The following is a 26,713-nucleotide window of genomic DNA, read 5'->3' as shown; positions in this document are numbered from 1 at the left end:
GTCGTAGGGAAACTCGAGTGTACAGAAGGTTCCACCTTAACTCTAATTTTTTTCCACTTTCGCTACATGTTTAGCTGTAAAATGATTTTATGAGTATAAAAAACAGTTTTTACACATTTATTTGATATTTTCTTATTTATTTTTTCTTTCTTTGTGTCCTTATCAAATAAACACATTACAAATGGTTATTGAGCATTCTTTGTGAATAATCAACGGAAGTATTGTGATCATTAAATTATCCTGGTACACAGCCTATACATAAGACTACCAATACTGTATTCAATTAATAGATTAATAGTACCACATAACATATTCCTGCTATACAATATCTGGGTTCAGTTTCACTTGGAGCTAAGGTTATCTTTGTCCAAAACTGCTCATAGTGGAACTAACAGAGTATCTTTACAGTGCAGAAAATGATTACTTTGCTACTGCAAGGCATTTTTATCCCTCCTCAGTACTTGTGGTCTCCTGCTCATTTGTTTTAGGTGTGTGAGGAGTGTTGGACATTTCAGGTCCATCACAAGCCAAGGACGTTTCAACAGTGTGAGGGGGTTTATCTAGTGTGACTTGAATGGTGTCAGAAAAACCAGGATTCTCAAGTGTATCTGGTGAGATGGATTTCTCAGGTACATTTGGTTTAGGGGCAGGGTGTGTAGTCGCCTCCTCTTGCTCAGTTCCAGTGTTCTCTTTCTTGGTGGTTTCTTTCCTGCTTTTATTTTCCTTAGATTTTGCTTTGCCCCTGGTCTTGTTGTTCACAGGGCTGTGTGTGGTTTCATCAGCACTGGTCTTTTTTTCTTTCTCACAGCCACAACTCTTCTTACTGGAATTTTCTTGGCTCTGAAATTGACACACAAAATGAAATCTATATGGTACAAAATCATTCTGATACAGTTTAGGAGGTCATTGTGATTCTGATTTGTATATAGAGTGAAGAAGATATTGCGCTTAACAGGTGAATCACAACAGTAATGTTATACTTTACAATAAGTAAAAAGAAAAAATAAAGCAACCTTTTGTTGATTTGCTCCTCGTGGGTAACGTGCAATGGCGTCCATCACCTTGAGAGTTTGGAGCCAATCCTCATGCCACCTCCTCACATTATAGTGAGGCCTGCACTGGCTCAGACGGAGCAGGATCATTTGATTCTCCTTGGTAATACGGAGCAACTCCAGCTGTCGCTTCTCCTTGCCAAGGCTACAATGAAGAGTAAAGACAGGCTGGGTTTTTAGTTTCAAGGCCCACCTTATTTTCTTGGCAATACAACTTGTTGCCTTCCCATGTTGACTTTAAATATTTACTTTTCCCTGTACTGATTCATTTGCTGCTGTGAATGCACAGCACAAACCTCAACTTACCTTTTCCTTTCATAGTAATTCCTGTTGTCAACTCCTCCGGTTGTCCTCATGATGTGTGATATTTTGTCCATGAGCATATTGTTTTCCCTCTGAATCTTCATCATCCACTCCTCTTCAAGCTTAATGCAATCACATAAGATTAGAAACAGAAACACAGCATCAGGGGGAACACATGATGAGACACCTGAAATAGTCAATCAATCTTTTCAATATTTTGACTACTGTAATTTATCACTTTTTTAAATCACTTATGGTTAAAACAATATTCTAAATTGAATTGAGTGCAAAAACATTCTTATAATTTCCTCAGATATTCATTTCTAATAATTTGAGACTTCACTCTATGGTTTCAGTACTGTAATATCTGCTGCCACCCCATGGACATGATGTGAGCTAAGTCGAAAACATGAGAGATAAAAAACAACCTTTAGTTTCTTCAGCTTCAGAGCCAGGTGACCATAGGTCTTTGGTGGAGTTGTGTTTATTGTTGGTTTAGCTGACTTCACCTTGGGAGACACATACAGCACATACAGCTTATATAAGACACTGAATAGTAATAATACTAATTTCATCATGCACTAACTGGATGGGTAAAAAAAGGTTAATTTGGTTGGTTTGTAACTTGAATAAATGCTTAAGTCACAACTCAAAATATATGTTGCGCCTAACCTTTCTCTTGTGTAAATCATATGAAGACTGGTCCCATTTCTGCTGAAGATATTTGTTTACAGTGGGAAGCAGAGGTTGATATGCCAGATGCTGCATCATATTCTGTAAAGATAAAAACATTGGACAAAGTGGCAATCCTACAAGCCCCCCACTCCCACTAAAAAAACCCCAAAACAAACCAATTAATGTTAACAACAATAATGTATTATTATACTGTGGTCCAGCACTAATCACATAAAAGTGTACAGTATGCCAGCTAACCCAGTCCCTCAGGGCTCTCTGACTCACCTCACAGTCTGTGGCTGGCCTGGTGTCTCAATATCGCAGCTCTTCATCTGCCCAAGAGTGTGTTTATGCCTAAACCCTCCGGGTTAACTGGAGCTCAGAGACCGCAGTCTGTTTTCTGCCAGTCATACATGGTTGCCATGACAGCAGCTGGAGAGCGGGGAGATGAATGAATGGTTTCAAACCATGTGCTTGTTTAGCAAGTTCCACACAGAGAAACGCATACAGGCATAGAGATAGGCTAATTAGTGAGGAGATGGCGGAGAGAGTGACTGTAAAATGAGCTGCTGTGCGAAGACACCGTTTCACACAGTTCAAAGCTGAAATTGAAATGGGATACAAACCGAGTTTTCAAAAATGTGTTCATGCTATTTTAAACTGTTGCTCATCCCTGGAAGGAAAAATGAAGAAACAGACTTTCTGTTAGAGTCAAAGTTCAATGGATCTGTTAAACAGGCTGATCCAGAAAAAAATGAAATCAAATGTAGAATTATTACATATAATGGAAAAAACCAAAACAAAAACAAGATTAAATCCCTGAGGTCAAGGGCATGAATGTTACTGTATTTTCCTACTTGCTGCGTAGAGACAATTACAGCCTTGGTAACGGTTACTTGGAAACTTACATCAGAACAACATAAACTAACACACTCGGTGCAACATTTTATACAGTTTATTTATACAGAAGACAACCACAGAAAATCTAATACACATAGTAAACTGATACCTGGATACAAGAATAAAAAATTACATAGAAAATAGGTTTATTTAAAGGTATAAAAAGTATAAAAATACCTTCAATTAAATTGAATACATACACCAGATAACAATGTTAACTATGCTTTAGTATCAGGTTAAATTATATTATCATATAACATACCCAATATATCTTCCAAATAATACAATACAAAGGAATGTATCATCAAAGATTTGTTGAATGAATCCCATTGAGGTAATATGACTTCATGAATGAACATCTATCTACATTACAACACCCCCCTCTACTGACTAGAGCTGGCTATGACTATTTTTAGTGCAACTGAGATCACAATTGTTAATAATTCAAATCTCATGCCAGAATGAACAACCAAAGCACTCATAAAACTGTAATATATAAAAGTAATAGATGATTATGTCACTCTTTTTTCTTACACCATGATAATGAATGAATTTAGTGTTTAGCACAACAAGACTTAAAGTGCTTTTTAAGGCTGGTAATGAACTCAACATTAATATACACTATGCAAAACCTGTGTTACTAACCATCAAGGCTAAAGCAATGTTTTAGCAAATAACTGCACACATGTAACTTTCATGAATGTATTACAAAAGAGTACAGTTGTGTAAGATGTAGGAGCTGTTGTAAAGCTGCTATGGCAAAGGGTGATTCTTCATGTCTGACATCTCCCCACAGATGCCCTCAAAAGCCAATTAACCGTTCTCCCCAGTGCAGTCACATCTCAGTGCATAGGAAGAGCCTTCATGAATGAATTATAGGCAGTAAAACGTTTCCTGCCCAATTTGTTACTTTGTTGTATAAGAGAAGACGTCTTGATGGGACAGATGGTGGATACCAGGGTGTTAAAATAGGAACTCGACCTCTCACATTCTTTCTTTGTGTTTGCTTTTTCTATCGCATTTCCAAAAATGAAAATTCCTTGTTACGTAGCTGAGTCTCAAATGGGGCTATAGCAAAAAGCATATACATGTTGCCTTCAAAACCTTACTGTTATGAGTTGAAGGAACGCTGTGTACAATGGCTGTAAAAAGACTTGCTCATACCTTCCTAGACTTTTTTATGTTTTATTTCTATTTTAATCACACTGGATATAATTTGTTTGACACTGACTAACATGAAAAAAATGTTGAATCTTAATACAGAGAACATATCTCTACAAATTGACCTGAATTTATTAACATTACTTAAATGTAAAATAACTAACTGCTTATGGATTTTATGAGTTTCAGAGTCTGTTGCATCTTTGCTGATCTGGACACTGCAGATTTCACCCATTGTTTGTGAATCTGTCAAGTTGCATGGGGACTGTGAGTGAATAGCAATTTTCTGCCACGAATTCTCAACTGGATTGAGGTCTGGACTCTGACATGGTCATGCCAGGATATCAACATTTCAAGGACATGTTTTGAGAGTTGTTGTCTTGTTGAAAAAGAAATCTTTTCCACAGTTGTATTTCTCTTGTAGATTTAATTCGACTCCTCAGAAGCCTTCCAAGGCCTGCTGAAGAGGAGAATTCATCACAGTGTGATGCTGCCACCACCCAAGTGGATAGCGCTCTTCTGAAAAGTGAAGCCAATGCGGAAGTGCCTTAAACCTGCATTCTCTCTAATGGCCATCAGCGGGCGACTCCACTGGTTCCGATGGTATAGAAGTCTATGAGAAAATGACCCTACTTCTCACTTGATTTATTACCCCAGTAAACACTTTCCTAATGAGTTTATTGTCTCAATCGCTAGTTTCAAGTCTTCTTCAGTACAGTATTATGTTCATTTTGTAAGTTATGGACCCGTTTAGAGTAAAATAGATGATAAAGCAGCGTATGCTTTAAGGCGTGGCTACGTTATGATTGACAAGTCGCTATCACGGCGACAACGTTGATTACGTAACGTAACCATGGCGTAACCTCAGAGTACGAGCGTAGCTGCTGCTATTTCACAGTGTGTTCTCAGTTCATGAAGTTAATTGTAACATTTTGGTCGCCTTTAAAACTCGTTTTCAGCATTTGGTTGTACTAAAAGACACTCAGTGTTCAGTGTTTCCGGTAAGGTAAGTACATTTTGTTTTAATGGCTTTAAGTCTGTTTTTCGCCAGTGAAAATTAGCATTAGAATTACCACAGTTAACCATAGCCTGTAAATGCACAGTGCTAACTAAGCTAGCAGCGAGCACTAGTGTCAGTTCCATACTCTCGTCCAAATATGGTAACTTCTGGCTCCAAAAATCAAAGATGGCGACGGTCAAATCGCTAAATTTGAGGCTTCAAAACGGCAGTCCACAAACCAATGGATGGCGTCACAGTGACTATGTCTGTATTCTTTTACAGTCTATGCCACCACCAGCCTTCATGGTTGGAATGCAGTGTTACTCTCTGCTGATGTGCGGGGTTTAATTTACACAAAACAGATTTTAGTATGACCAGAAAGCATTCTGGCAAACACTTGCTCAGATGTCCATTTATTCCTGCTTCGGGTTGTAGGGTGCTGGAAGCTTTCCCAGTACACACTGGGCAACCTTTCATAACAACATTTAACTTACAGCTTTGGGCAAAAGAGCCACTAGTTCACATAAATTGCATTTCTTTGCTCTATGGGAAGAAACTGGAGCACCTGGAGGAAACCCATGCAGACACAGGGAGAAAATTCAAACTTCTCACAGTTGTTGTATATACAGCATCTCCCATTTAAGCCAAGGAACCTTGTGGCCAACAAAAGGATCTCCACAGTTCTCTTGGCGACCTCACTTACGGCCTTACACACAAACACTCAGGTCTTGAGTACGACCTGCTCTAGGCAGATTTACAGCTGAGCCAAATTCTTTTCATTTCCCTGATTGACCTTACTTGACATTGTGCATCAGAAATCTTGCATCCTTTCCATTGACTGGTATTTTTCAGTTAACTTGTGGGTTTGTCTAGAGTGTTCCTCTGTATTTATTTATTGGACCTTCAATCATTTAACCAAAAATCCCTTTGTCACACCTCGATTACACACAGGTGATCTCTATTCAACTTACAATGCCACCTCTAAAAACAACTGTCAAAAATTACATTTAATTGGATTTCAATGTTGTGCAAATACAAATATGGAAAAGTGTAATTTTTTTGTAGTATATACCACCATCATGTGAGATGGGAGATAATGATGCATTTAAGACAATGAAGCTTGTTTTTATGTCCTGTTCAGAATGGCAGGGGATGCTACCAGTTCCAGGGAAGTCTCACCGGTGGATCTTCCATTGCACTGCTGTGGGAATTGATGCTAAGAAGGAAGGTCTCTTTGGGAGAGGGAAGAACAGTAAGACCTGATTCACATATCAACATAACAGAGACTGTGTGTCTGGTGTGGATGTGTGTAATATTTTTCAGATGAAGCCAATCTTTAATATCAAAGCCCAGATGCACATATGTAATGTATATTCTTTATAGTACTACAACTTCAGAGAAAGAAAAAGGAGACAATGTATTGCTATTGGAGGAATGATTAAAAATAGGACATCGGGCAATTTTGTTGCATTATTCTCATGCAATTCCAACATGTGTGGTGTATTTTTGTCCATTTTGTCAGTGTTATACTCAACTATGGGATCGCTGCCATCAGTGTATGAATGTGTGTGTGAATAGGTGAATGTTGGCATGTATTGTAAAGCGCTTTGAGTGTTGGGTAAGACTAGAAAAGTGCTATATAAATGCAGTCCATTCACTCTGATCATCCAGTTCATCTAGTTGGGTAACCCCATCACCATTTGTGTTGGATTATGTTAGGCAGTACATTTATATAGTTGTCTCTGTTTACAAGAGAATAGTATAATACCTCACACATTTGCTGCTCTGTTTACCTCAGTATGGCCATTGAACAGTACCACCCACTGTCTCTCCTGTTGGCCGCCCTGCTCATGTTTTTCTAGTCGATGCCTTTGGCCAGAACCACAGAGAGATCAGCAGGAGACCTTTGTGCATTTCCCCAAGGTCAGGATCGAGTCTTTTTTTTTTTAAATCTGAGTGATGGAAAGTGACTAAGGTAACAGGTCCCATGAGAGGATCCTGTTTAGAGGTGGCTGCATCACACCGCCTCCCAGCCTACCCGTTAAGATTACTGAACAGACACCTGCAATCAAGACGTTTTGTTAGTAAAAAATATGTTTTTTCCCCTCTAGCTTTTATATTTCATTATTTTGTTAAGCCAAGGTAATTCTAATGTCACATCAGAAATGTGGCAGACAGAGGTACTGTTGAAATCAGAACAATTAAACCTTTATTGTGTCTGCATATGTATGCAGTTAGTTGGCTCAAATGTATCACTTCATACCTTTCAGATCAAGAGGCTTTTAAAGTGATGGACCAGGAAGCTTTTGCCAGCAGAAGGCATTATAAACACTGTCTTGACCTTTTAAATATAGAAACAGACATTAGAGACATCTCAAGGGATACTTCTTACTTCTTTTGGAGTTGACCCTGTTCCGCCGCTATCTACATGATAAAGTTATAAAGTACAATGTATATAATCTTTAATCATATCATATGTAAGGGTGTTATCAGCCCCTCTTGTTTTTCTCCTCACCTGCACCTTTCTTTGTGCAAAAAAACCCCAAACTATTCTCTATACAGTTCCCCTGGTTAATGGTGGCAAAAGGTTAACCCTAACAAAATCTGAAAATCTGTCTTACCTGATATATAGAAAGTAGTTTCAAAGTCAACACAATTTTCAGCTAATGGATGCTAGAATAGGTAACGACTCTAAGGCACTATACTCTCAGCTCTGCTGCTCCATTAATGCTGCTGAGCTACAGAGGAATGGATGCTTTGACTCGGAAATAGGCTTTATCCCTCTAAAAGTGGCTCTTTTGATGACAGTTTTGCGCACACATGCTGCACTTCCTCCTGGATGCAGGAAGTTTGTCCCATTTTTATACTCAACCCATACAGGCCTATATCCCAGATAGATCTGCGCTATGAAATGGTATAAATAATGAAAGATGCAGTCTTTGCAAGTTAAAAAAAGACCCACAGTGCCGTTACATAACAGTGGTATGAGTTATGAGGATAACAAATTAGCGGAGTGAGGGCTGAGTACAGTAACATGCCTGACTAATCGACTGCAGTAAGTGAACACAAATGCAGATTTACAGTATGATTTGTCCTCTTAAATGTAACCTCAGTTTGTTCACAACTATAAATGTTTTCCTGTTTCCCTTGGCAACTTCACCTTCTCTTAACATCACAGCTTCTTGGTTACTGGCAATGTTCCTCTTCCTTTTATCTTGGTTCAAAAACTGTAAAAACAATTCCTCTGCAGGTTATTTAACCTTCTTCAAATTAGATATTCAGGAAGTCTGTGTTTGACACCATACTGTGCATGATTTTTAAGGATACTGTATTTTGAAAGTGAAGAATATTAGGCTCCAGTTTTAGAGCTTATTCTGTGTGAAATGTATGGATTGTACACGGCTGTTTTTTGGCCACTTTGTAACAAATCATATTCTTTTTAATGACTGGGCATACAATCATGTGGTAGACTGTTGAGTGTGATGATGTGTGCAACAATAGTGAACTTTCAGAGACTTGAAACTTGCACAAGGCCGATAATGCAACTCAGTGTATATTTCTTTTATGTCATTGTACACATCTTATTGTTGCATGTTAATGCAGTAGAAAATGTGAATGTGAGCATCTCAGAAATATGAGATATAGGCTAAGCATTAGCTGCTGAACACAGCTGCATTCAGGAGCTAATGTATGTTGTGATGGAAAGGATAATGTGAATTTGACAAGTCCACTGTGATTTTATTTCAAAACAACAAAAGCTTCATTAATTAATTTGTGACTTTTTCACAAGATGACTGCACCTACTACTGTGTGTAATAAAGGGGATGTGACGCCACATTAATCAGTTTTCCTTCAGTCACTTGGGGCAGAGCTCCACATAAAGCTAAAAATTACAGACATTTGACATATTATTGCCTTTTATGGTGATATGGCTAACATGTAGGCGAAGTATTGCCTGCCAACACATCCTGCAGACGCAGAACTACATGAGCATTCATTTGGAGTCTTGTTTCTGGCCACCCAATGAATATTATTATTATTCATTGGGTTTCACTCTTCTTGTAGCTCAGTTTTGGTCTCCAACGTCCAATGTCTGAGGCAAATATCTGTCTGTCTTTCACCAGCTAACTTTGTGTGTCTGCCGTTTAGTAAGGGGCAGTTTAGAGTACAGTGGGTTTATTAGAGCTTTTCCACTGAAAGTAGCTGCATGCTGCTGTAGATGTTACTCATATAAAATATTGATTACTGCAGCTTTAAGTCATTATAATAAAATGTACTTAAGATACAAAGTTCAATGAAAGTTTAAAGAATATCATTATTCATCCATAGATACAATTGATCCAAAAACATATGCAAAATTAAGTCTTTTTCAATATAAAAGGGTTAAAAATAAACCTGCTAAGTGACATGTGTAGTACTGTATCTCTGAATATAAATGATGAGCCAGTTTGATTGCATTCACAGTCACTGAACCTGCCAGTCAGGTAGTGCAAAAAACTGCACCCTCCAGTGTGGAATAAAGAAGTTCATGAGGAAACATCCACCTCATGTCTGACACTTAAAATAACCTGATAGTATCACATTTATTGTCCCCGTACTTGTTGCATTTTATTCTGGTACAAGTAGTACAAGATAATCTTATATCCTTGTCTTAACAACGACTTCTACAATCCGCAGAGCAGGTACAGGATAAATACAGCGTACAAGAGTAGAACAAAGTAGTTCACTACATGGCAGATCAGCGCCTAAAGAGGGGCTGAAATAGTTGAAATATTGATTATCTTGTTGGCACTGCAGGAACCAATCAATTGCATGACCGCACATGGCTGCACGTTTGGGTACAACCTCATGAGCACGACTATGTAACTGCACTGTTACAACCATATAGAGTGCATCTCACAGCCATGAGAGAAAGAAAACTTGGACAACCACATCCAAAATAAAGCTCTTCAAATCACCAAAGGGGTCAAACTGAACTGTAAAGTAGCCGTGGAGAGCTCAGCCAGGCTAAAAATGGAGGGTGCTTTCATGATAAGGCGGGAAATATGTTGATTATGACAATTCTCACTGGACAGGAAACTCCCTGAGAGATTATTATAAAAGGGCGTGATCTGAGAGTGGGCTTTATTTTAGGCCCTGTGCATCATTAAGACATGTGTGCATCGCTTCTGGGTAAAGTTTAGAAGAGGGCGTGGGGAGAAAGGCCAGAGGAAGGGCAGTGGTGGCAATGCCAAACGATGCTTGGCATGAGAGTGACCACAGTAGCATTCATTACTAATATCCACTCACTTATTCACCGCTCCATTTGACTCACAGGCCCTTCCTCATACTTTGAGTGACTACTCGATGAAGGCACTTCTTGCCTTGTCTAAAACAAAACTGATAACATCATACTCATCCATATTTCAACCATTTGCCCTCATGACAAATGTTTTCATAGATCTCATTTCATAACAGACAATAAGCCTGCGTAGATGATCTCGGAGCTTTTTTGGTTGGTAATCGAGGGGAAAAAAAGACTTCTCATAAGAACAGAGAATGCCAGTTTCCAAGTTGAAACGAGCACCAAGAGGTTCATTAAAACATGAAATCAATGCAAAGTTAGTCACATCTCTAGTTGCTCCTAATAATTCTGAAACTCAACTCTGGGGACTATTTTACTATTCGGAGGTTTTAAAAGACTGTTTTTGTACCATTTCTACTTTTACATGTACAGTGCACCATGAAGATAGATGAAAGGGGAATTTGTGTGTGTGTGTGTGTTTGTGTGTGCTTGTGCACATGTGTAGTGGTAGATAGACTGGAGATTCTCACTAAACTTTTGCTGAGTAACCATAGCTTGCTTGCACCACAGGGACGTGGTATAATTCCAAACACAAAGCAGCTAACTAATGTTTATGGGATTAGATACAAGCTTTTTTGGTTACTGTAAGTTTCGCAATATAGGGGCATTTACGAGGATACAGTGATTCGCGACTTAAAAAGAATGTAGAAGAAGGGTAAAGTGTGTGTGTGTGGGTGGGATGGGGGTCAGCAACAGCCCTTTGGACCCCCTGCTTCCAGTGCCCTTGCACTGGTCCAGTGTCATTGCCCTTATCTGTCTGCAATAATGAATACTGTTAGTCACAATGGATTTTAAAGAGCAGTTGGTTATTATGTGTGTGGGATTTCTCAATTTGTTCTATTGGTCTTTTGCCCTATTAGTCACAATGTGGGTGCACTGGAGAGGTTTTGGAGCCCTGCGCTAAACATCACATATGGTGTTGCATATTAGCAGAGTACCAGTGAGCAGGAAATCAAAACTGGATGCTAATATGTGCTGAACATATCAACTGTCCTGCATGCCTGTGTTTTGTATTCCATGTGCAGTATACATACACAAATACACCTACCCATTCTGACAAAATTTATATCTGTAAATTAATCCAACCCAGAAAGTTGTTTAATGGTGTTTATAGTGTATTGAAGCTGTTGGAGCACAGTGCCAAACATAAAGTAGTTCTGGCCCTTCAACTCTGTGCCTGGACATCAGCGACTGTGTTGCAGACAACTTGAAGGAGGGCATTCACTGGGCAAAGAGAAGAGTGGTGATGAACACAAGCTGGCTACAATTTGTTTACATGCACAGTTTGTGTTTATGTATATGTGAGTGTGTGTAATGTTTAAATGAAGTCTTTGGTCATGAAGTGGTTCACAGCAGCTGTTCATTTGCGAGCGAACACTTGCTCTAAGCAGTGCCAAACACGGCCCACTCTCCTTCTCTGATTGGTAGACATCTTGGCTGTGGGCATGCTGGGTGAAGGGGAGCGGATGGTTTTAACTCTGCTACTGAACATGGACATAAATGTGGTCCCAGTCTAAGCATTCTCTGAAAGCCTTGGGCATGACTTGGACAAATGCACAAGTTCCTAAATTAAACTACAACAGGCTGATTATGAAACATAATGCTTTTTACATGAATAACCAAATGCAATGGTTTTGAACAGATTGAACTGTAGAAATGTTTTATTATATTGCAAAACTAACCTCAAATCCATAGAATCACACTCCTGTATTAACAACACTGTTTTGAAATCAATAGTACAAATAGATTTATTGTTAAGTGATCTTCACTTGTCCAAAATTGTTATTAACTAGTTGAAGCACTTAATGTGTTTTCACTGGCTAATTGACATCACTTTCAGTTCATTATTGTCCAGTATTTTCATCCCCAAACAGCAAAAGGCAAATGGCTTAAATATCTTCTCCTTTCAAAAGAGCACATTAGAGTACTTTATGCTGTCATGTGTGGGCATTTATCATTTCAAGTTAGCAATTAATACTCAAAGGAATGCTTGAATTACTTCAACAAAACCCATCATGCTCACTGTAACCTTTTAAACTCTTAACACTTTATTTGAATATCTTCAGTCTAATCCAAAGCGTAGCACATGTGGCTCATTCATTCATAGATTGCACTCACTACTTTAAAGGGTCAGTTCACCCAAATTAAAAATATACTATATGTGTGCAGAACTTGTATCCTAAAATAGTCAAAACAGCCTGTGTTATCAAACACCTCTTTAAATATTTTCAGATCGTTTATGAATCCCTCCATGTATACCATATATCTCCAAATAATAACACCCATTCATGCAATCTTCACACTCCCCCATGTGCGAGCCTTTTAAATGTGCACAGTAAAGCCACAGAGACCATGAGTAAAACTGGAACCAGTCCATTTATCTCAGTGCATCTTAAATCAAGTTATTTTTCGCCATCAGGAGAAAAGAGGCTGTTAAAACTCACAGGGGAGCCACTTCCTGCTGGCCACAGCCCGGGCAATCAAAAAGAAGTATTCTAATGATCCCTGACAAAATTGTCAGACGATATCCTCCAGGGTGTGATGATACTTTACATTACGGTAGACGGATCGATAGAGAGGATGACATGAGAGGCATCTGCGGAGGGAGAAAGCAGGAGAGCCTGCGGTGCACTGCTCCGACTTGTGCTGATTCCAGCGAGTCCATTTGACCTCACGGGACACGTGTGGAAGTATACAGCACACGCATGGAAATATCTTTAATTGCTTAAGTAACTACGTATGTCTGACGTGGTGTGCTGTGTGTGTGTGTGTATGTATGTGTGTGGTCTGGTTAAGTGTGTGCGCACATTTAAAAGTCTTAGCGTCCACACGTGTGCATACTCTATCAGTAACGAAGAATTGACAGCTCCCTCTTAAAATCAATAAGACATTCTTTACAGTTGGCCTTTTAAACAGTGACACAGCAAAATGATGCTGCTGTGTAAAGAAAGTCAATCTGGAAACATTTTGTTTCAAAGTGGCCCACATCCCTGAGGACTGAGGACACAGACAACTGACAAGACCTGGGTGCCACAGAACTAGGTCATTAAAGTGGATTAATGCTGTAATTCAGAGACGAACACACAACACAACCCCACTAATGAACCCCTCCAGTCTCACATCAAGCTTCCTGCGCTGTGGTTAATATTGTTTACACAAACCTCGGCTTTTTGTCTGTTCCACTCACTCAACGTTACATCGGACAAAAGCAGCTTCTGATAATAACGCGGAGTTCAACTGTAATGTGTCATCAGTTGTCCACAAAAAACATGACTATTAAAAAATGATTATCTCAAGAGTTGTGAGATGTACATTTTGCAAACATAACATGGCAGTAATACATGTCAAAGTGTTACGTGCTAGTTTTAGAGGTAATTTGGAGAATGGATGGATCAATAAGTGATCTAATGCAACACTGTTTCATTATGAATCAACCTTTTTCCTTAAGTTTATTTACAGCAAATCACTATATGAGTAAAATAACTCAATACTCATCCTTCTCAAATTCAAAATCACAGGATCAGTTCTAAATGGGTCGTTTGCAGTCATTACGTTGGTTATTTGTTTTTCTTTGTATGACAGCCTTAACGAGGATGACTTACTGGCAAACTGTGTCCAACACCTGTGGGTGAGCTCAATACTGAACAACTAATGGGTCCACTTTCAAACACTGGCAGACCAACTGACTTCTGCCATTTGTGCTGAGAGGGAGTCACGCTGACAGATCCAGGATTATTAGATCTGAAGTACGGAAAACACATACAACAGAGGGACAAAAACACTACGGGAGCCAAATCCAATATAAAATGGTTTCGGTGGGAAAAAAAATGAATTTTGCCTTTGCACAAACACACACACACACACACACACACAACCCCTACCTAGCAAGGCAGGTATGATTAGGGAAAACAATGTTCTCCTCCCCCTTTAGTCTGTGATGGAAAACCTTTAAACCCATGGAGAAATGGAGTCACACAGTGGTAACAGTCGTCATGAGCAACACTTACTGGCCCTCGGTCCTCAGAGATGAATGAACAGAACAGAAACATAAACACACAATTTTACATATGAATGTTTTGTCAAATAAATGACCCAGAATTTTTCCCTTGAAATGTGTACCCTGTAATTACATATTTACTGGCGGATCAAATAGTTTTAAACATACGTTTTTCTACCTTGCAATCTTCTGCATTAACTTCTATGGTGAATACATATTTTCTGCTGCAATTGTTGGATTGAATTCATTCAACCTGCCGAAGTAATAGATGATCTGTTGCAGTGCCCTATAGGCTGCAGCTCTGCTTTAGCAATGCTTGACACACACACTCACGTAAAGCGTCCCCATCAACCATATTACAGCAGGTGAGTTTTAACACCTGTGTGCGCAATTACTCGATTAACATACATCAAAGCTGCAACAACTTAAGGCGCCGGGAGCAAAGAAATGACACATCGAGTAGAAATTGAATGAAGACGAGTGATGTATATGTGGACTCTTTGACGTGCGGTGCACTAATGCCCCGCAAACGCACACGATCTACTTCATACACACCGTAATTTCCAAGAATTTAAGCCGGTATACGGCTTGTGACAATAGTCTGAGTCGGATCATAAAGATTTCCGAGAGCATCACTGATATGACGGCGCAGAAACCACGTGTTTACGTAATGGAAAGCCAATCTTTCAATTTAACCCCTCCTCCCCGTCTATTTCTAACAGAGGTCCGACGCTAAAAGGAAATTCATGCAAATGTTTTCGTACAGGCGCACCGTACTTTTGGAGATGCCAGTGGCGTGGCGCTGAAAACGGCTTGAGGAAAATACCCCACAAAAAGGGAAGAAACGCACACTCCAGGAATCACGGACACACACACACACACACACATACACACACACCAAGAAACCCAAGTCTGGCTTCAACAGAAACGTTGCAGTGTGGGACTGTAAGAGATGAAAACTGCGGCTGGTGTTGTCTGACCTCACCAAACAAGCTGGTTTATAGCAGAAACGAATTGGACTTGATCCGGCAATGTGGTGTTTTGTTGGGGCTATCATTGCAGCAGTCTGTGCATAGGATGCATCCTCCCTTGGCTTTTGATGCTGTGCAGATCCACCCTCCTCTCCTCAGAGTGATGAACTAATAGGCAATGATTTTCTCCTCGGAAATCCACCGTGTTTTACTGTTTTCACGTTAGTTCTGTTTGTTTACTGGCGGCCCGTCTCCTCCCGGTGCGACACATGCAATTTACAGAGTATATTTTCTATTATCGACTAGTTGAGGAGGCATCCTTTATACGCCAGAAGAAGAAAACACACCGTTATTACGAAGTCTGACAGATACTGAATATTTTGCCACGTGAATGAAAACGCATAGGAGTTGGATATACCTATTTTTCTATGATACAATTGGCAGCCTTGTCCTGGAGAACTGATCCAATTGTGTTATTATGCAACCGCAAGGATCTCATCTATATCTGGGTGTTTAAGCCACTGGATTGCTCTTCGCCCAAATCAATGTGGTTTCTTTGGAACATTTTCAGCAAAGGAACGCATATGCTGCAGTGTCTTTGTGGCAAGAGTCTTAAGAAAAACAAGAATCCAAGTGGTAAGCTCATCACCATTATGCCTACTCCTCCGTTTCGTTGTGAACCGGCGTTGTGCGTGCGTGCACGCGTGAGTGTGAGTGTGTGTATGTGTGTGTGTGTGTGTGTGTGTGTGTGAGAGAGCGAGGGAGAGTGTGTGTGTGCGTGTATCTGCGTTATTCGTTTGTTTGTTGTAATAGTGATAGATCTGCAATCATTTATGCAGCGAGTGGATCATGCAGAGGAGCTGGGAGGGAGGAACAACTTATTCTGTGCAGCTACTATCGGCGAGCCCAGGTTTGGGGACGCGCAGCGCACATTACACACACACACACACACACACACACACACACACACACACACAAGCAGCCCCCCCCCCGCATCGCCACGGCACCATGATCTCCTAACTTTTTATATAGCGCTCTCACACACTCTCACACACACGGGCTAGATGTTATTTCAGCGGATCAAATCCACGCATAGTTATTCTGTCCAGCGTGATTCCCTATAACCAGATTATTCCATCCCGGGGCTTACTGCAGCAGCATTCCCCCCTCTGCAACACCACTTCTCGATTAAATGGGCTACTCGCTATGTCTTTTTAGCAAGCCAGCCGGAGGAGACAGACTATTCTTTCATGTCTATCTCTCGGCTGTTGCAGGCCAGTACTCATCATGCGGGCCTATAGGGAAACATGATTTTATATCAGCACTTGAGTTGATTTAGTGTTGAAGAAGCCAGGGGCAGCTGAGGTGCGAATAGTGCATGTCGAAGGGCTCCACTGCACTGATGCAAATCCTGCACCTGAGCAGTCGACATCGTTTCGACTGAGATTCTTGACTTTTTGTGTGTGTGTGTGTGTAGTATGTGTGTGGATAATCAATGCACAAGCCGATGCCTTCACTGCCAGCATTAATTATATGCTGTTTCTAATACAATGCAACACATTGCAGAATGAACAATGTTTATTTCAACAGGCTGTTGTAGGTACGACAGAAAAGCCCCAGGTGGACAGCATGTAGTGCGGGCTACTTGTTACCTCATGCTGAGGGTTTGAAGATGATGTGCTCAGCAGCAGTACAGTTCCTCGACACTGCAGCTGCAGTATATCATCATCACACTGTAGCGGGACCAGTTTGCCTTGCTGACACTGCAGGAGCAACGTCAAAACATTGTCTACTATCAGCTATCGTGGACGGTGGTTAACCTAGTTTGGTGTGAACAGAAACAATTAGCTTCAGCGTGTCTCTCGATTTCTATATTTTAGACGTTCAAGTCACAGAGGAGCTAGCTTGTTTCTCTCTGAGACAGATACACAAGCTAAGCTTTGAAAACCTTGCAGGTTGTTTGACAACACTTACAACTGATTTGAAGACATTTCTAAATTCTTCCAAGACTTTTCAAACATCAGGACTAGAATTACTCAAAGGTCTGCACAATTAAGACTATTTTTAACCTATTCAACCCCCCTAACACCACCACCACTACCTTTTTAAGACAAGTGTAGCTTGTAGCAGGAAACAACAACAAAATAGAAAAATGAATTATCACATTCATGTTAATCTAGTTATTTATACATATGTATACTGTCTATATGTTTATGTATATTTTTTCTATTATTGTATATTTTAATATATAAATTGTGCCAACGCATATTTTTCCTAGCAAGGAGATGCGTCACTTCCGGCTGCCATCTATGTTTGGTTTCAGAAACAGCATCACAACTTGGAATTGAACATATTTTATTCAGTGTAGCAGACTTAATATCTTTTAGTCAGTATGGTTAAATGACCCTGAGGAATCAGGAAATGTCTCCAAAACTTTTCTCAGTGTTGTCAAACAGCCCTTTGTATGTGTGTGTGTGTGTGTGTGTGTGTGTGTGTGTGTGTGTTTAATTTAGCTGGTATTAATCTTTTGCAAAAAAAAGGATAGCATTGCATGAAATCATCGGTGCACACGTTTAAAAATGCTGATTACATGAAAAGCACAATCTGGGACTAAACCACAGTAGAGTATAGGGTGATAACTGACCGAGGCTCAGTGCTGCAGCAAGACACTAACCAAAACACAGACCAAATCAGGCATTTTGGTGAAAATACCAGTCCTCTCATTCATTTGAATGGAAATAGTACGTTTAGGCTGTGGGGATTTTGGCTGCAGCGGCACCGCACCGGCCTGCAGCGAGAAAGTTGATCCAGAGTCAACTTTTGGAGAAACGCAACCTGACGTCACGCTGCGGTGGCCAATCACAGTCGGAGATCAAACTGATCAGAGCTGTGCAACCCTGCCATGAGGGAGTACAAAGACATTACTCAGAGGAGGGGAGGACGTTTCTCTTTGTTTGATAACTTTAAAAGTAAAGTTGGACTTCGCTGTAGGCTTCCCGACTCATTTTTAAAAAAAAGCTCAGCACCATGCAGCCAATGGATCAAAGTTGAGACTTGCTGTCAGGTGTCTGAAATTTGAAGCCATGTGGCTTCCAAAGTGAGAGTAACCCAACTTGTGGAAGTTCATTATTGAATTCACTTAAACTGATAGTGCTGGCACAATATGGTCAGGAATGGTGCCGATGCAGTAAATAGAGCTTGTAGAACACTGGAAAATGAAGTAAAGACCGATATGCAGACTGTGTCAGTGGGGTGCTTGTAAAGATGCCAACTAATTGAACATTAATTGTCAAATAAATCCAACAACAGATCTGTTTAAGCTATGGAGGTCCCTTAAACAGCTTCAGAGGATTTTCTAGTATCTTTTCGTAGTAGGACGGAGAATCCTCTGTGTGGCCCTCTGTCAGCAGAGGCAGGTGTTTCCAGTGTACTGCTCACTAAGCCTGAACTGCAAAGGCCTAGATATGGTGCTCCAGCTCTGTATTTTTAGTAACACAACATATCTGAGAGAACACAGAAAGACTAAGCCAACCGGACTGTATCAATAAGACTGTCAGTCTTTGTCAACATAGACACACTCCAAACTTTTGACTGGCACCGTACATCACCAGGCCATCTGAAGAGGTTCAGAGGAGAGCGTCAATTCTTTATGCGTCTTGTGTTTTCTGTAATATGTGAGGTCATGTGTGTGGAGAGTTTGTCTATAGGTGCCTGTCATTATGTGTTTCAAAATTTTTAGTAGCTGAAAATATAAGGTTGACACAGCTGTGTTTGTAGTCTATATGGAAACAGTTTTCTTCAGAAACAATTCTAAACAAAGAGCAGAAGCTGCAACTGGATCAAAGCTACCATTGTTGCAGAAGTACAGATTGGAAAGTAATGGTATAATCATGTCAGAGACTTGTTTTCCAGCATCATCGCATTTAAAGTGATACATCATGGCTTACTTATTAGGTGATTTAAAAATTCATGCTAGTGCTTTTAGAAGTTGCATGTTTGTCAGCCTTCAGTGTTTTCTCAGAGTCATGGTAGATATGTCGTCAAAGTATGAAACATCTCATTTCTTTGATCATTTTCACTTATTTCTGTTTGCAGTTGTTCCTCTTTCTCTCTAGTATCATCATCCTTAAAACCTGTCTGCATCCCTTTGAATTTTACTCACATTGTGACATTCATTCAATGTACAGAAAGAGGGCAAGTAAGTATTCACTCTCAAACTAAGTGGTAATGCATTAGTCTCAGCTGTAGATACATATATATAACATTTCTTTGTATAGACCACATTGTTTTATATAGAGGCCAGATGCCATGAGTGCTGTGTTTCTGTGTGGCTTAATGGGTAGTGCATGGCACAAACATTACACGAGTTAAGGCATCTCCTCCCTTTGGAGTCATCTGCACTGAACAAGTTGTCACTTTGCTTCATGAAGCTGTGGGTAAGATAAACCACCGAGAGATGATGTAATTAAAACGTTGGGTCAAAGTTGTAAACAAATCTACTCACCTCCTTAGTGCATACGTGGCAGTTTGGTATTATATAAAGACTACACATCCACTTTTAGCCCTTTTGCACAACTACTTCCCAATAAAGTCTCACTAAGCCTTTAAAGTCACTGAGTAGTTAATATTCTCTCAGCTGTGCTACTGTTTTCCAGCAAGATCTTTGTCTCATCTATAGTAGATTGTCCTTAGGGTTGGTCGTCGAGTACAACTGCTGGCCTACCCTTAATTCCCACTCTCATATCCCAGCATAGCTACACGGCTTTGAGTGAATATACTTCATTAAGTCAATTAAGTAATGAACTAGCTCAGTGGAAGGGATGGAGATACAGTAAGTTTCACCCTGCAGCCTGCATGTGTAGCAGTAATGGTCGTGCAAATGACCGCATAGCTGTCATCTTGAAACTTTATAAATGTCATTGAACGGCACATATAGCCACGATGAACGACGGCGGTCTAATGAGGGCATTTGGTGGTAAACGTTAGAGGAGAAAGTTATGTCATAAACTGCCATAAGTAATAAAGCCGGACGTTTGATCGGAGCTCTCTTACATATTTTGAGCTTTGTAGGTTTCGTGAAACATCGAATGCTGTAAACGTAGACAGCGAAGTGTATCCAGGTTTGCTGAAAGAGCAGAATTGAAGTGGATGTGTGAAGTCAGTAGGTGGCTTCCTCAGAGTAGCACAGCAGCGGCTCATTGACAGCAAACTGACAGTACAGGTCACAGAACACCCAGGCATCCACGTGATGATGGTTCATAGCGTATCAAGTAAAACGCAACTCTATGGTGTGTGACAGAGCCAGGAGGCAGATCCAGATGCTTCAGCAGTGTAAGGCTATATTGCTCTTGTTTGCTCCGTGGGTATACAGAAGCTTTAATGCTCTATCTTGACCTCACACTGAAGCTGTGACCTGAGATCATTTATTTGAGTCTTTGGCATGGTCAACCATCTAATCTCGTATTGGCACTAAAGACTACGATTAGACTAAAAAAAGACTACAATTTAAATGTTTGGATTTGTGGCATCTGTGGATTTAGATTTGTGGTGGCTCACATTATGTAAAATCATAAAAGCTCTGAATAAGAAGGGACATAGATAAATCAAAGGTACTTGTTTGGACAATGTCATTTTCTTTAAAAGACTTAAGTTTACATGATCTACATTGTTATAAACTGTATTTGACAAGTTGATTATGAGGCTGCTAATATATTTTTAACTACTACTGCCTTTGCATTCAGCATATTTAATGACCCTGTGATAAGATGAAATTTCATCTGTCTAGATGTTGTTTGCTGTCATATCAGATTTATGAATCTCTGTGCGTAAAATATTCTTTTCACTGTGTGCTCACTATTCGTCGCCGAGTAGAGTGTCATCTGAAATTGCATGTGCATTTTAATAACTAGATTCTGCTGCTGTTGTCCTTTCTGCATGCAGTTCTGGCCTCAGATCAATATGAGAGCAATACATCTCCAATTCTGTTCTTTCCAAAAAATCAAGTCTGTTAAAGAAGAAAAAGGGGCCAGAATTTTTGTACAGTTAAAAGTTGCTTGATTCATTTGTGTACAATACACACACTAGTTTAATTTATGGTAACAAAGGAAAAGCACTGTAATTAAACGGGATGGGTACGATTCAAACAACTCCTACAATTAGAATAACAGCAGGGTTGGCTAAAAATATCCTCCTCCAACCAGCGTGGTACGTTGCTAGGTTTCATACAGAAACATTGCAGTAAGTTTCTAAATGGCTAAACTGCAGTATATTTGAGAGTCCACAGCTGACAGTGTATTCATCCTTATATTGCAATTAATATAGGGAAAGAGGATGGAAGTGTGGCATTAATGTAAAGCAAAATTTTGTGGTTGTCAAAAATTATTTTCTTCTCATGTAAAACCTCAGAAATGCTGTGAGCGAGTAATCGGAAAGGGATGGCGCTTTGTGTCACTGCAGTGGGTCACAAGACAACAAGACACATTGTTTCACTCTCATCTTTTTTGGGTGTGATAATGACAGCAACATCATCAGTTCCACAGTGGATTAATTTGCGTTGTCTCTATCCTGCTCTTGAGAAATATGACCCGCAGGGGTGATGAGATTCAAGTCCCTGACTGCCATTCTACCTCCTTCTGAGAGACAATCAAGTTTACATACAAATCAACTCAGATAATAAGGTGAATGTACTGTATCACTATACATACATACAGAGAGAGGGAAGTAGGGTGTACAAGGGTAAAGGGATTTTTAAAAACTAAAAAAAAACAACTGAATTTACATGAAGCATCCCCTAGGATGCTCTAGATAGTTCCCAGATGCTCCTGTTTGCAGTGGTGAGAGGGATGATGGCCCATGCGGTCCTGGCTGGGTGCCTTTGAGGGTGACTCTGGCCACTGGACCTGCAGGTGGATGGTTTCACAGGCCGTACATCGAGCTGCTCTCTGTTCCCTCAAGGTTAGGCCTGATGGGACTCCACTTGAAGAAGAGGCACCATGAAATGGTTTAGTTCTCTCATATATTCTGTGATGGATAACATCTTTTTATTTGTCTTATTTGGTGGTTTGTTAGTGAAAGTGTGTGTTTATGTGTCTGTGTATAAAAATTAAAATGCCGTGATGTGGTGAAATGACATGTCTCTTACTCTAGTCTGTATGGCACTTGTGGGGATGTCCTGTGTCTAATTTCTCTCTATTCTCTCTGAGAACTGAGTCATTGTCCTTTTTAAGAACTTAAACTAAAATGGTAATTCTGTATTTAAACATATCAAGTCAAATCAAGTCATCTTTATTTGTATAGTAACTTTCATACACAACGGCAGTTCAAAGTTTAAAAATACAGAAATACAACAATTAAAAATTAACACCAAATCAAACACACACACACACACACACACACACACACACACACACACACACACAGTAGTGGTTGATGTGATCTGATATGATACATAAGACAGTAGACACAACTGAAGGACAGGATTCAGTTTTACTAGAGAGTCACTTGATATCCTGTTTTTGACCTATTCTGTCTGGTCTTTAAAGCCAACTTGTCTAATCTGATCCACTTTCTGTCAGCTCATAGGTCAATATGAGCTTGTATACCAGATAATAACACAATGAAATTGTCAGTCTTTCCAAATAGAAGTAAAGCATTGAGGATACACTTGTGTTTCAAGCTAATGGTGTAAGCAGGCTACCTTTTCTGTCATTTGCACTTACAGTAGTACAGTGAAGACATTAGAGATAATATTGTTGTTTCGAACAAACTGTGGTAGCCCTGGTAACCACTTTAAAAGGCTGTATTGTTGTTTGGTAGACCATCTAATGGACTTTTCATTTCCTGGAAAATGTATTAAAACATTTCAAGCTAAAAAAAACCCCATTTCTGTTTTGTTCAATGTTGGTGTTGAAGAACATTATCAATTTTATATACACAACATTTATAAAGCAGATTGAATACCTGCTATATTTGTTACAACCTTGTTAAAGGCCAGACAGATATCCTCAGAATGAAGTGCAGGTAAAATGTGAGTGAGGAGCGATGATTAGTTGATTGCTTTGTGAAGTGAGTCATAGACACAGTTTGCTACCTGCGGTGTGACAGGTTGCTGTGAAGAACATCATGCGGTTGAATGAGAGTTACAACGTGATTACTGTGAATGATGCTGATTTAGCAAAATTAGACGGATGTGTTAGTGAGTGTTTTATGTGTTTTTTTTATTAGGCGGGCTACATGCCATATACAAAGCATAATCAAAGCAGTCACACCGAGGAACCTCTGCTAACAAATGCTTGAAAGCGTTTCACACTTTTTTCCTTGCCACAGTTTCTGATGGCAGCTTTGTTTCTGTGGCTGTTTTGAGTTATGTTTGACACAGAAGGGTGAAATTGGCCATTTGTGGATGGGAACTGACACGGTCTTGTCAGATTTGAAGGAACAACTTTAGATAGAGTAATAAATTGTTTCTCAATTGTCAGTTTTATGAACTTTCTTGTCCTCAGTCATTTTGAGTCATTTAAGGTGAGTGAAATTTCTTGTTAGGCCATGAGTGATATGTTGACTGTACCCTTAAATGTGACACTGAGATCAATGTCTAATCTCACAACACTAGAAATTACAGTAAGACGACTTTAAACACAATTTTACTGTATGTGAGAAACTGTAGAACTTGAGTTAAGATAGATGTTACTGTCTGGACACCTTTGAAGTTACTTTGTGTTTTGTGTCATGCACTATTTAACCATATGTTAAAAATGACTATTCTTAACCAGGACCAGATTCCAGGCAAACAGCAGAGACCCCAGGAAGTTTCTGACCTTAGCCCAGAAATAGACGAGCAGTTATAGTTTTTAGACCTCAGTTTTTGTATCGATTAAACAAATCAGATATAACACGTAAATGAATTGGCTTTAGAAGTGCTGGTAGGTAGATTTTGTGACTTTTTGACAGAGCCAAGCAAACTGTTTCCACCTGTTTCCAGTTTTTATGCTGAGCTAAGTTAGCCAGCTGCAGGCAGTGGTGGCTTCAGTCATAGTGTACAGACATGTGAGTGGTATCAATCTTCTTATGTTGCTCTCAGCAAGAAAGTGTCTAAACGCATTTCCCAAAATGTTGAACTTTTTCTTTAAAGAATGGCTCACAGCCAAGAAATAGTCAGACACAACCCCCTGTAAAACAGCAACATGTCAATTTTACACTTCGGTTTTTGTATGGATTAAACAAACAAGATAGGTGTTAATAAATGAGCTTTAGAGGTGTTGGCAGGTGGATTTTGTTACCGTCTGCTTCTAGTCTGTATGCTTAGCTAAGCTAACAGGCTGGCTGTAGCCTTATATTGACTGACTACGAGTACGGTATCAGTCTTCTCATCTAACTCTCAGCAAGAAAGCCGATAAGAATATTTCCCAAATTATCGAACTATTGCTTTAAGCTTCTTATAACAGATTAATTTCAAGGACTTCCATAATTTCACTGACCTCACTAGTTTATACAGTAAATGGCTTTACCAAGGACATGCTCAATCCTGATAGCTCCATTCTTCTCCAGGAACACCGGGAAATTCACATCACATCTCAAAATAGTAATCACACAAGGATAGTAAAGCCTGTGCTTTTCTCCAACTTGATTTTCTGCCCTGTGTCTTATAGAGGCTCTATAAATCATCTTGTAATTTGGCTCATCCTCTGCCCTTAATAGCAGGAGCTGTGTGACATATGCCCCACTTCAGTGAGTGAAGGTGCGGCATTGTGTGAGGAGCAGAGGTGTAACACAAAGCAGGTTCCCTCTAACATATGACACATCTTAACACTCACTACTTCCAGGATCTCAAAGGACCGGATACATAATAGCTGCTGTGGAACTACTGTGATTTTCCTGGAGCTGCTGAGCTCCTGTGGGCTGACGCACAGAATAACTCTGATTCACAACGAAATGACAAAGTGATGAGAACGATAGACAGAGAGAGCAAGTGAGAATAGCGCAGTTAGACGATGAGATTATTGATTCACAGGACCAGAAGTTTGAACAGTTGTACAGCAGAGTTGACACAGATGGATGCACCGTTTGAAGTTCATCATTATTACTAAAAAAAATGCATGGTGAGGTGTCAGAAATGCCTCTGTGTACAACTGATGTTAACATTGTGAAAGTGGATGAGGACGGTTTTAATGGGTGTGTGAAGGGCTTTTGTCTCCAGAGAGAGCATTTGTCACAGGGTTCAGGGTAAGAAGACACTGCTGGGACATTTCAGTGTAATGTAGTCAACATTGTCAACTACAGGTACTATGTTTGAAATTGAAATAATCAGCACAGATTGATATTACTATGTAATATGAAGAGTATACATGGCATGTTGATGTCCTTGTCTACTGTAACAATGTAGTCATGCTTTCTGGATTTAATAGGGAACAGACGTTACTCACTCCGGGGGCGGATATTGTTATAGTAGCAGGTCAGTGTCAAGTTTTCCAAACTCTGCATCATTAACAGAGCATCAGTAAAAGTAATGAAAGGTCAACTCTGAGCGCTGGTGCAGAGGTGTGTGAATTCGCATCTGTCATAAAACATTTGTTTTAATAACGATGATTTGCGGTAATTTTAGAATTAACAAAGACGACGACAAACTAGATATACTCTCTTTGTAAGGGAGGATGTTCTTTCAAATGATTTCTGACAGTAAATGCTTTGACTAAAGCCGAACCTCAGAAACCTGACACAGCAGGTGGCAAGCTTTCCTCTGTGTTTGAGATCAGTGACTCACGGACAAGAGTGTTGTCCTCAGGGATTGGTAGCGAGAACCGGAGTTAAATTGGTAACAACTCCTGACTCCTGCGCAGTTGTTGCTGCTTTTAGTATTTGAACGTCATACATATTTCTCTGAGGTCCTTAGTTTTATTATAGTCATGTTTATCTTGATGTACTGTATTTTCACTGAAATGAAAACAAAACTTCCAGGCAGTTTTTTTGTACTTTTCTCCCAAAAATAACATTTTTTACTGGTATTGATACCTGCCCAGCTGTCCTCCATGTTCTCTTTTTACACTCTTACTGCAGTCCTTTTCCTTTATTCAGTGCAGTAACAACTCTTAAATAATCCTCTCACTCACTAAAAAATCCTATTTAGATTGAAAGCTGACGTGATTATAGTGGAGATGTTTTTAAAAGGAGTAGTTAGCTACCGCTGAAAGAAACCTGGAGAGCTATAATTTTAGCTATACAAGTCAGCATGACACAATCTGAAAAGCTCCATGGTCTGATTGTCTACATGAGGGGCCCAAAGTGGTCCCCAGTGACATAAAGCTGCTCTGTATT

General features: G+C 39.8%; 2 protein-coding genes across 3 annotated transcripts in view; one reads left to right on the top strand and one right to left on the bottom strand.

Moving 5' to 3' along the window:
• Nucleotides 1-47: 47 nt before the first annotated feature.
• cfap97d2 (CFAP97 domain containing 2) lies at nucleotides 48-2,552 on the bottom strand. Its single transcript, XM_067604071.1, has 6 exons — nucleotides 2,316-2,552; nucleotides 2,028-2,129; nucleotides 1,784-1,864; nucleotides 1,359-1,477; nucleotides 1,014-1,197; nucleotides 48-840 (listed from the first exon to the last, which is right to left on the bottom strand). Exons 2-6 carry the CDS (start codon nucleotides 2,124-2,126, stop codon nucleotides 445-447), a joined length of 879 nt encoding a protein of 292 aa, XP_067460172.1. The 5' UTR covers nucleotides 2,127-2,129; nucleotides 2,316-2,552; the 3' UTR covers nucleotides 48-444.
• A 4,385-nt stretch (nucleotides 2,553-6,937) lies between these two features.
• Nucleotides 6,938-26,713, top strand: part of fgf14 (fibroblast growth factor 14) — a 133,423-nt gene continuing 113,647 nt past the window's right edge. Inside the window, exon 1 of one of the 2 annotated variants that reach the window (XM_067604067.1) lies at nucleotides 6,938-7,014. In XM_067604067.1, coding sequence (XP_067460168.1) covers nucleotides 6,957-7,014 — 58 coding nt within the window. In that variant the 5' untranslated portion in view covers nucleotides 6,938-6,956. Of the gene's footprint in view, nucleotides 7,015-15,894; nucleotides 16,040-26,713 lie in introns of those variants that run through there. The other variant, XM_067604063.1, reaches the window with a different exon arrangement.

Source organism: Thunnus thynnus, chromosome 11, assembly GCF_963924715.1.
Source record: "Thunnus thynnus chromosome 11, fThuThy2.1, whole genome shotgun sequence".
Taxonomy (NCBI): domain Eukaryota; kingdom Metazoa; phylum Chordata; class Actinopteri; order Scombriformes; family Scombridae; genus Thunnus; species Thunnus thynnus.
This window is presented reverse-complemented; position numbering and strand designations above follow the sequence as displayed.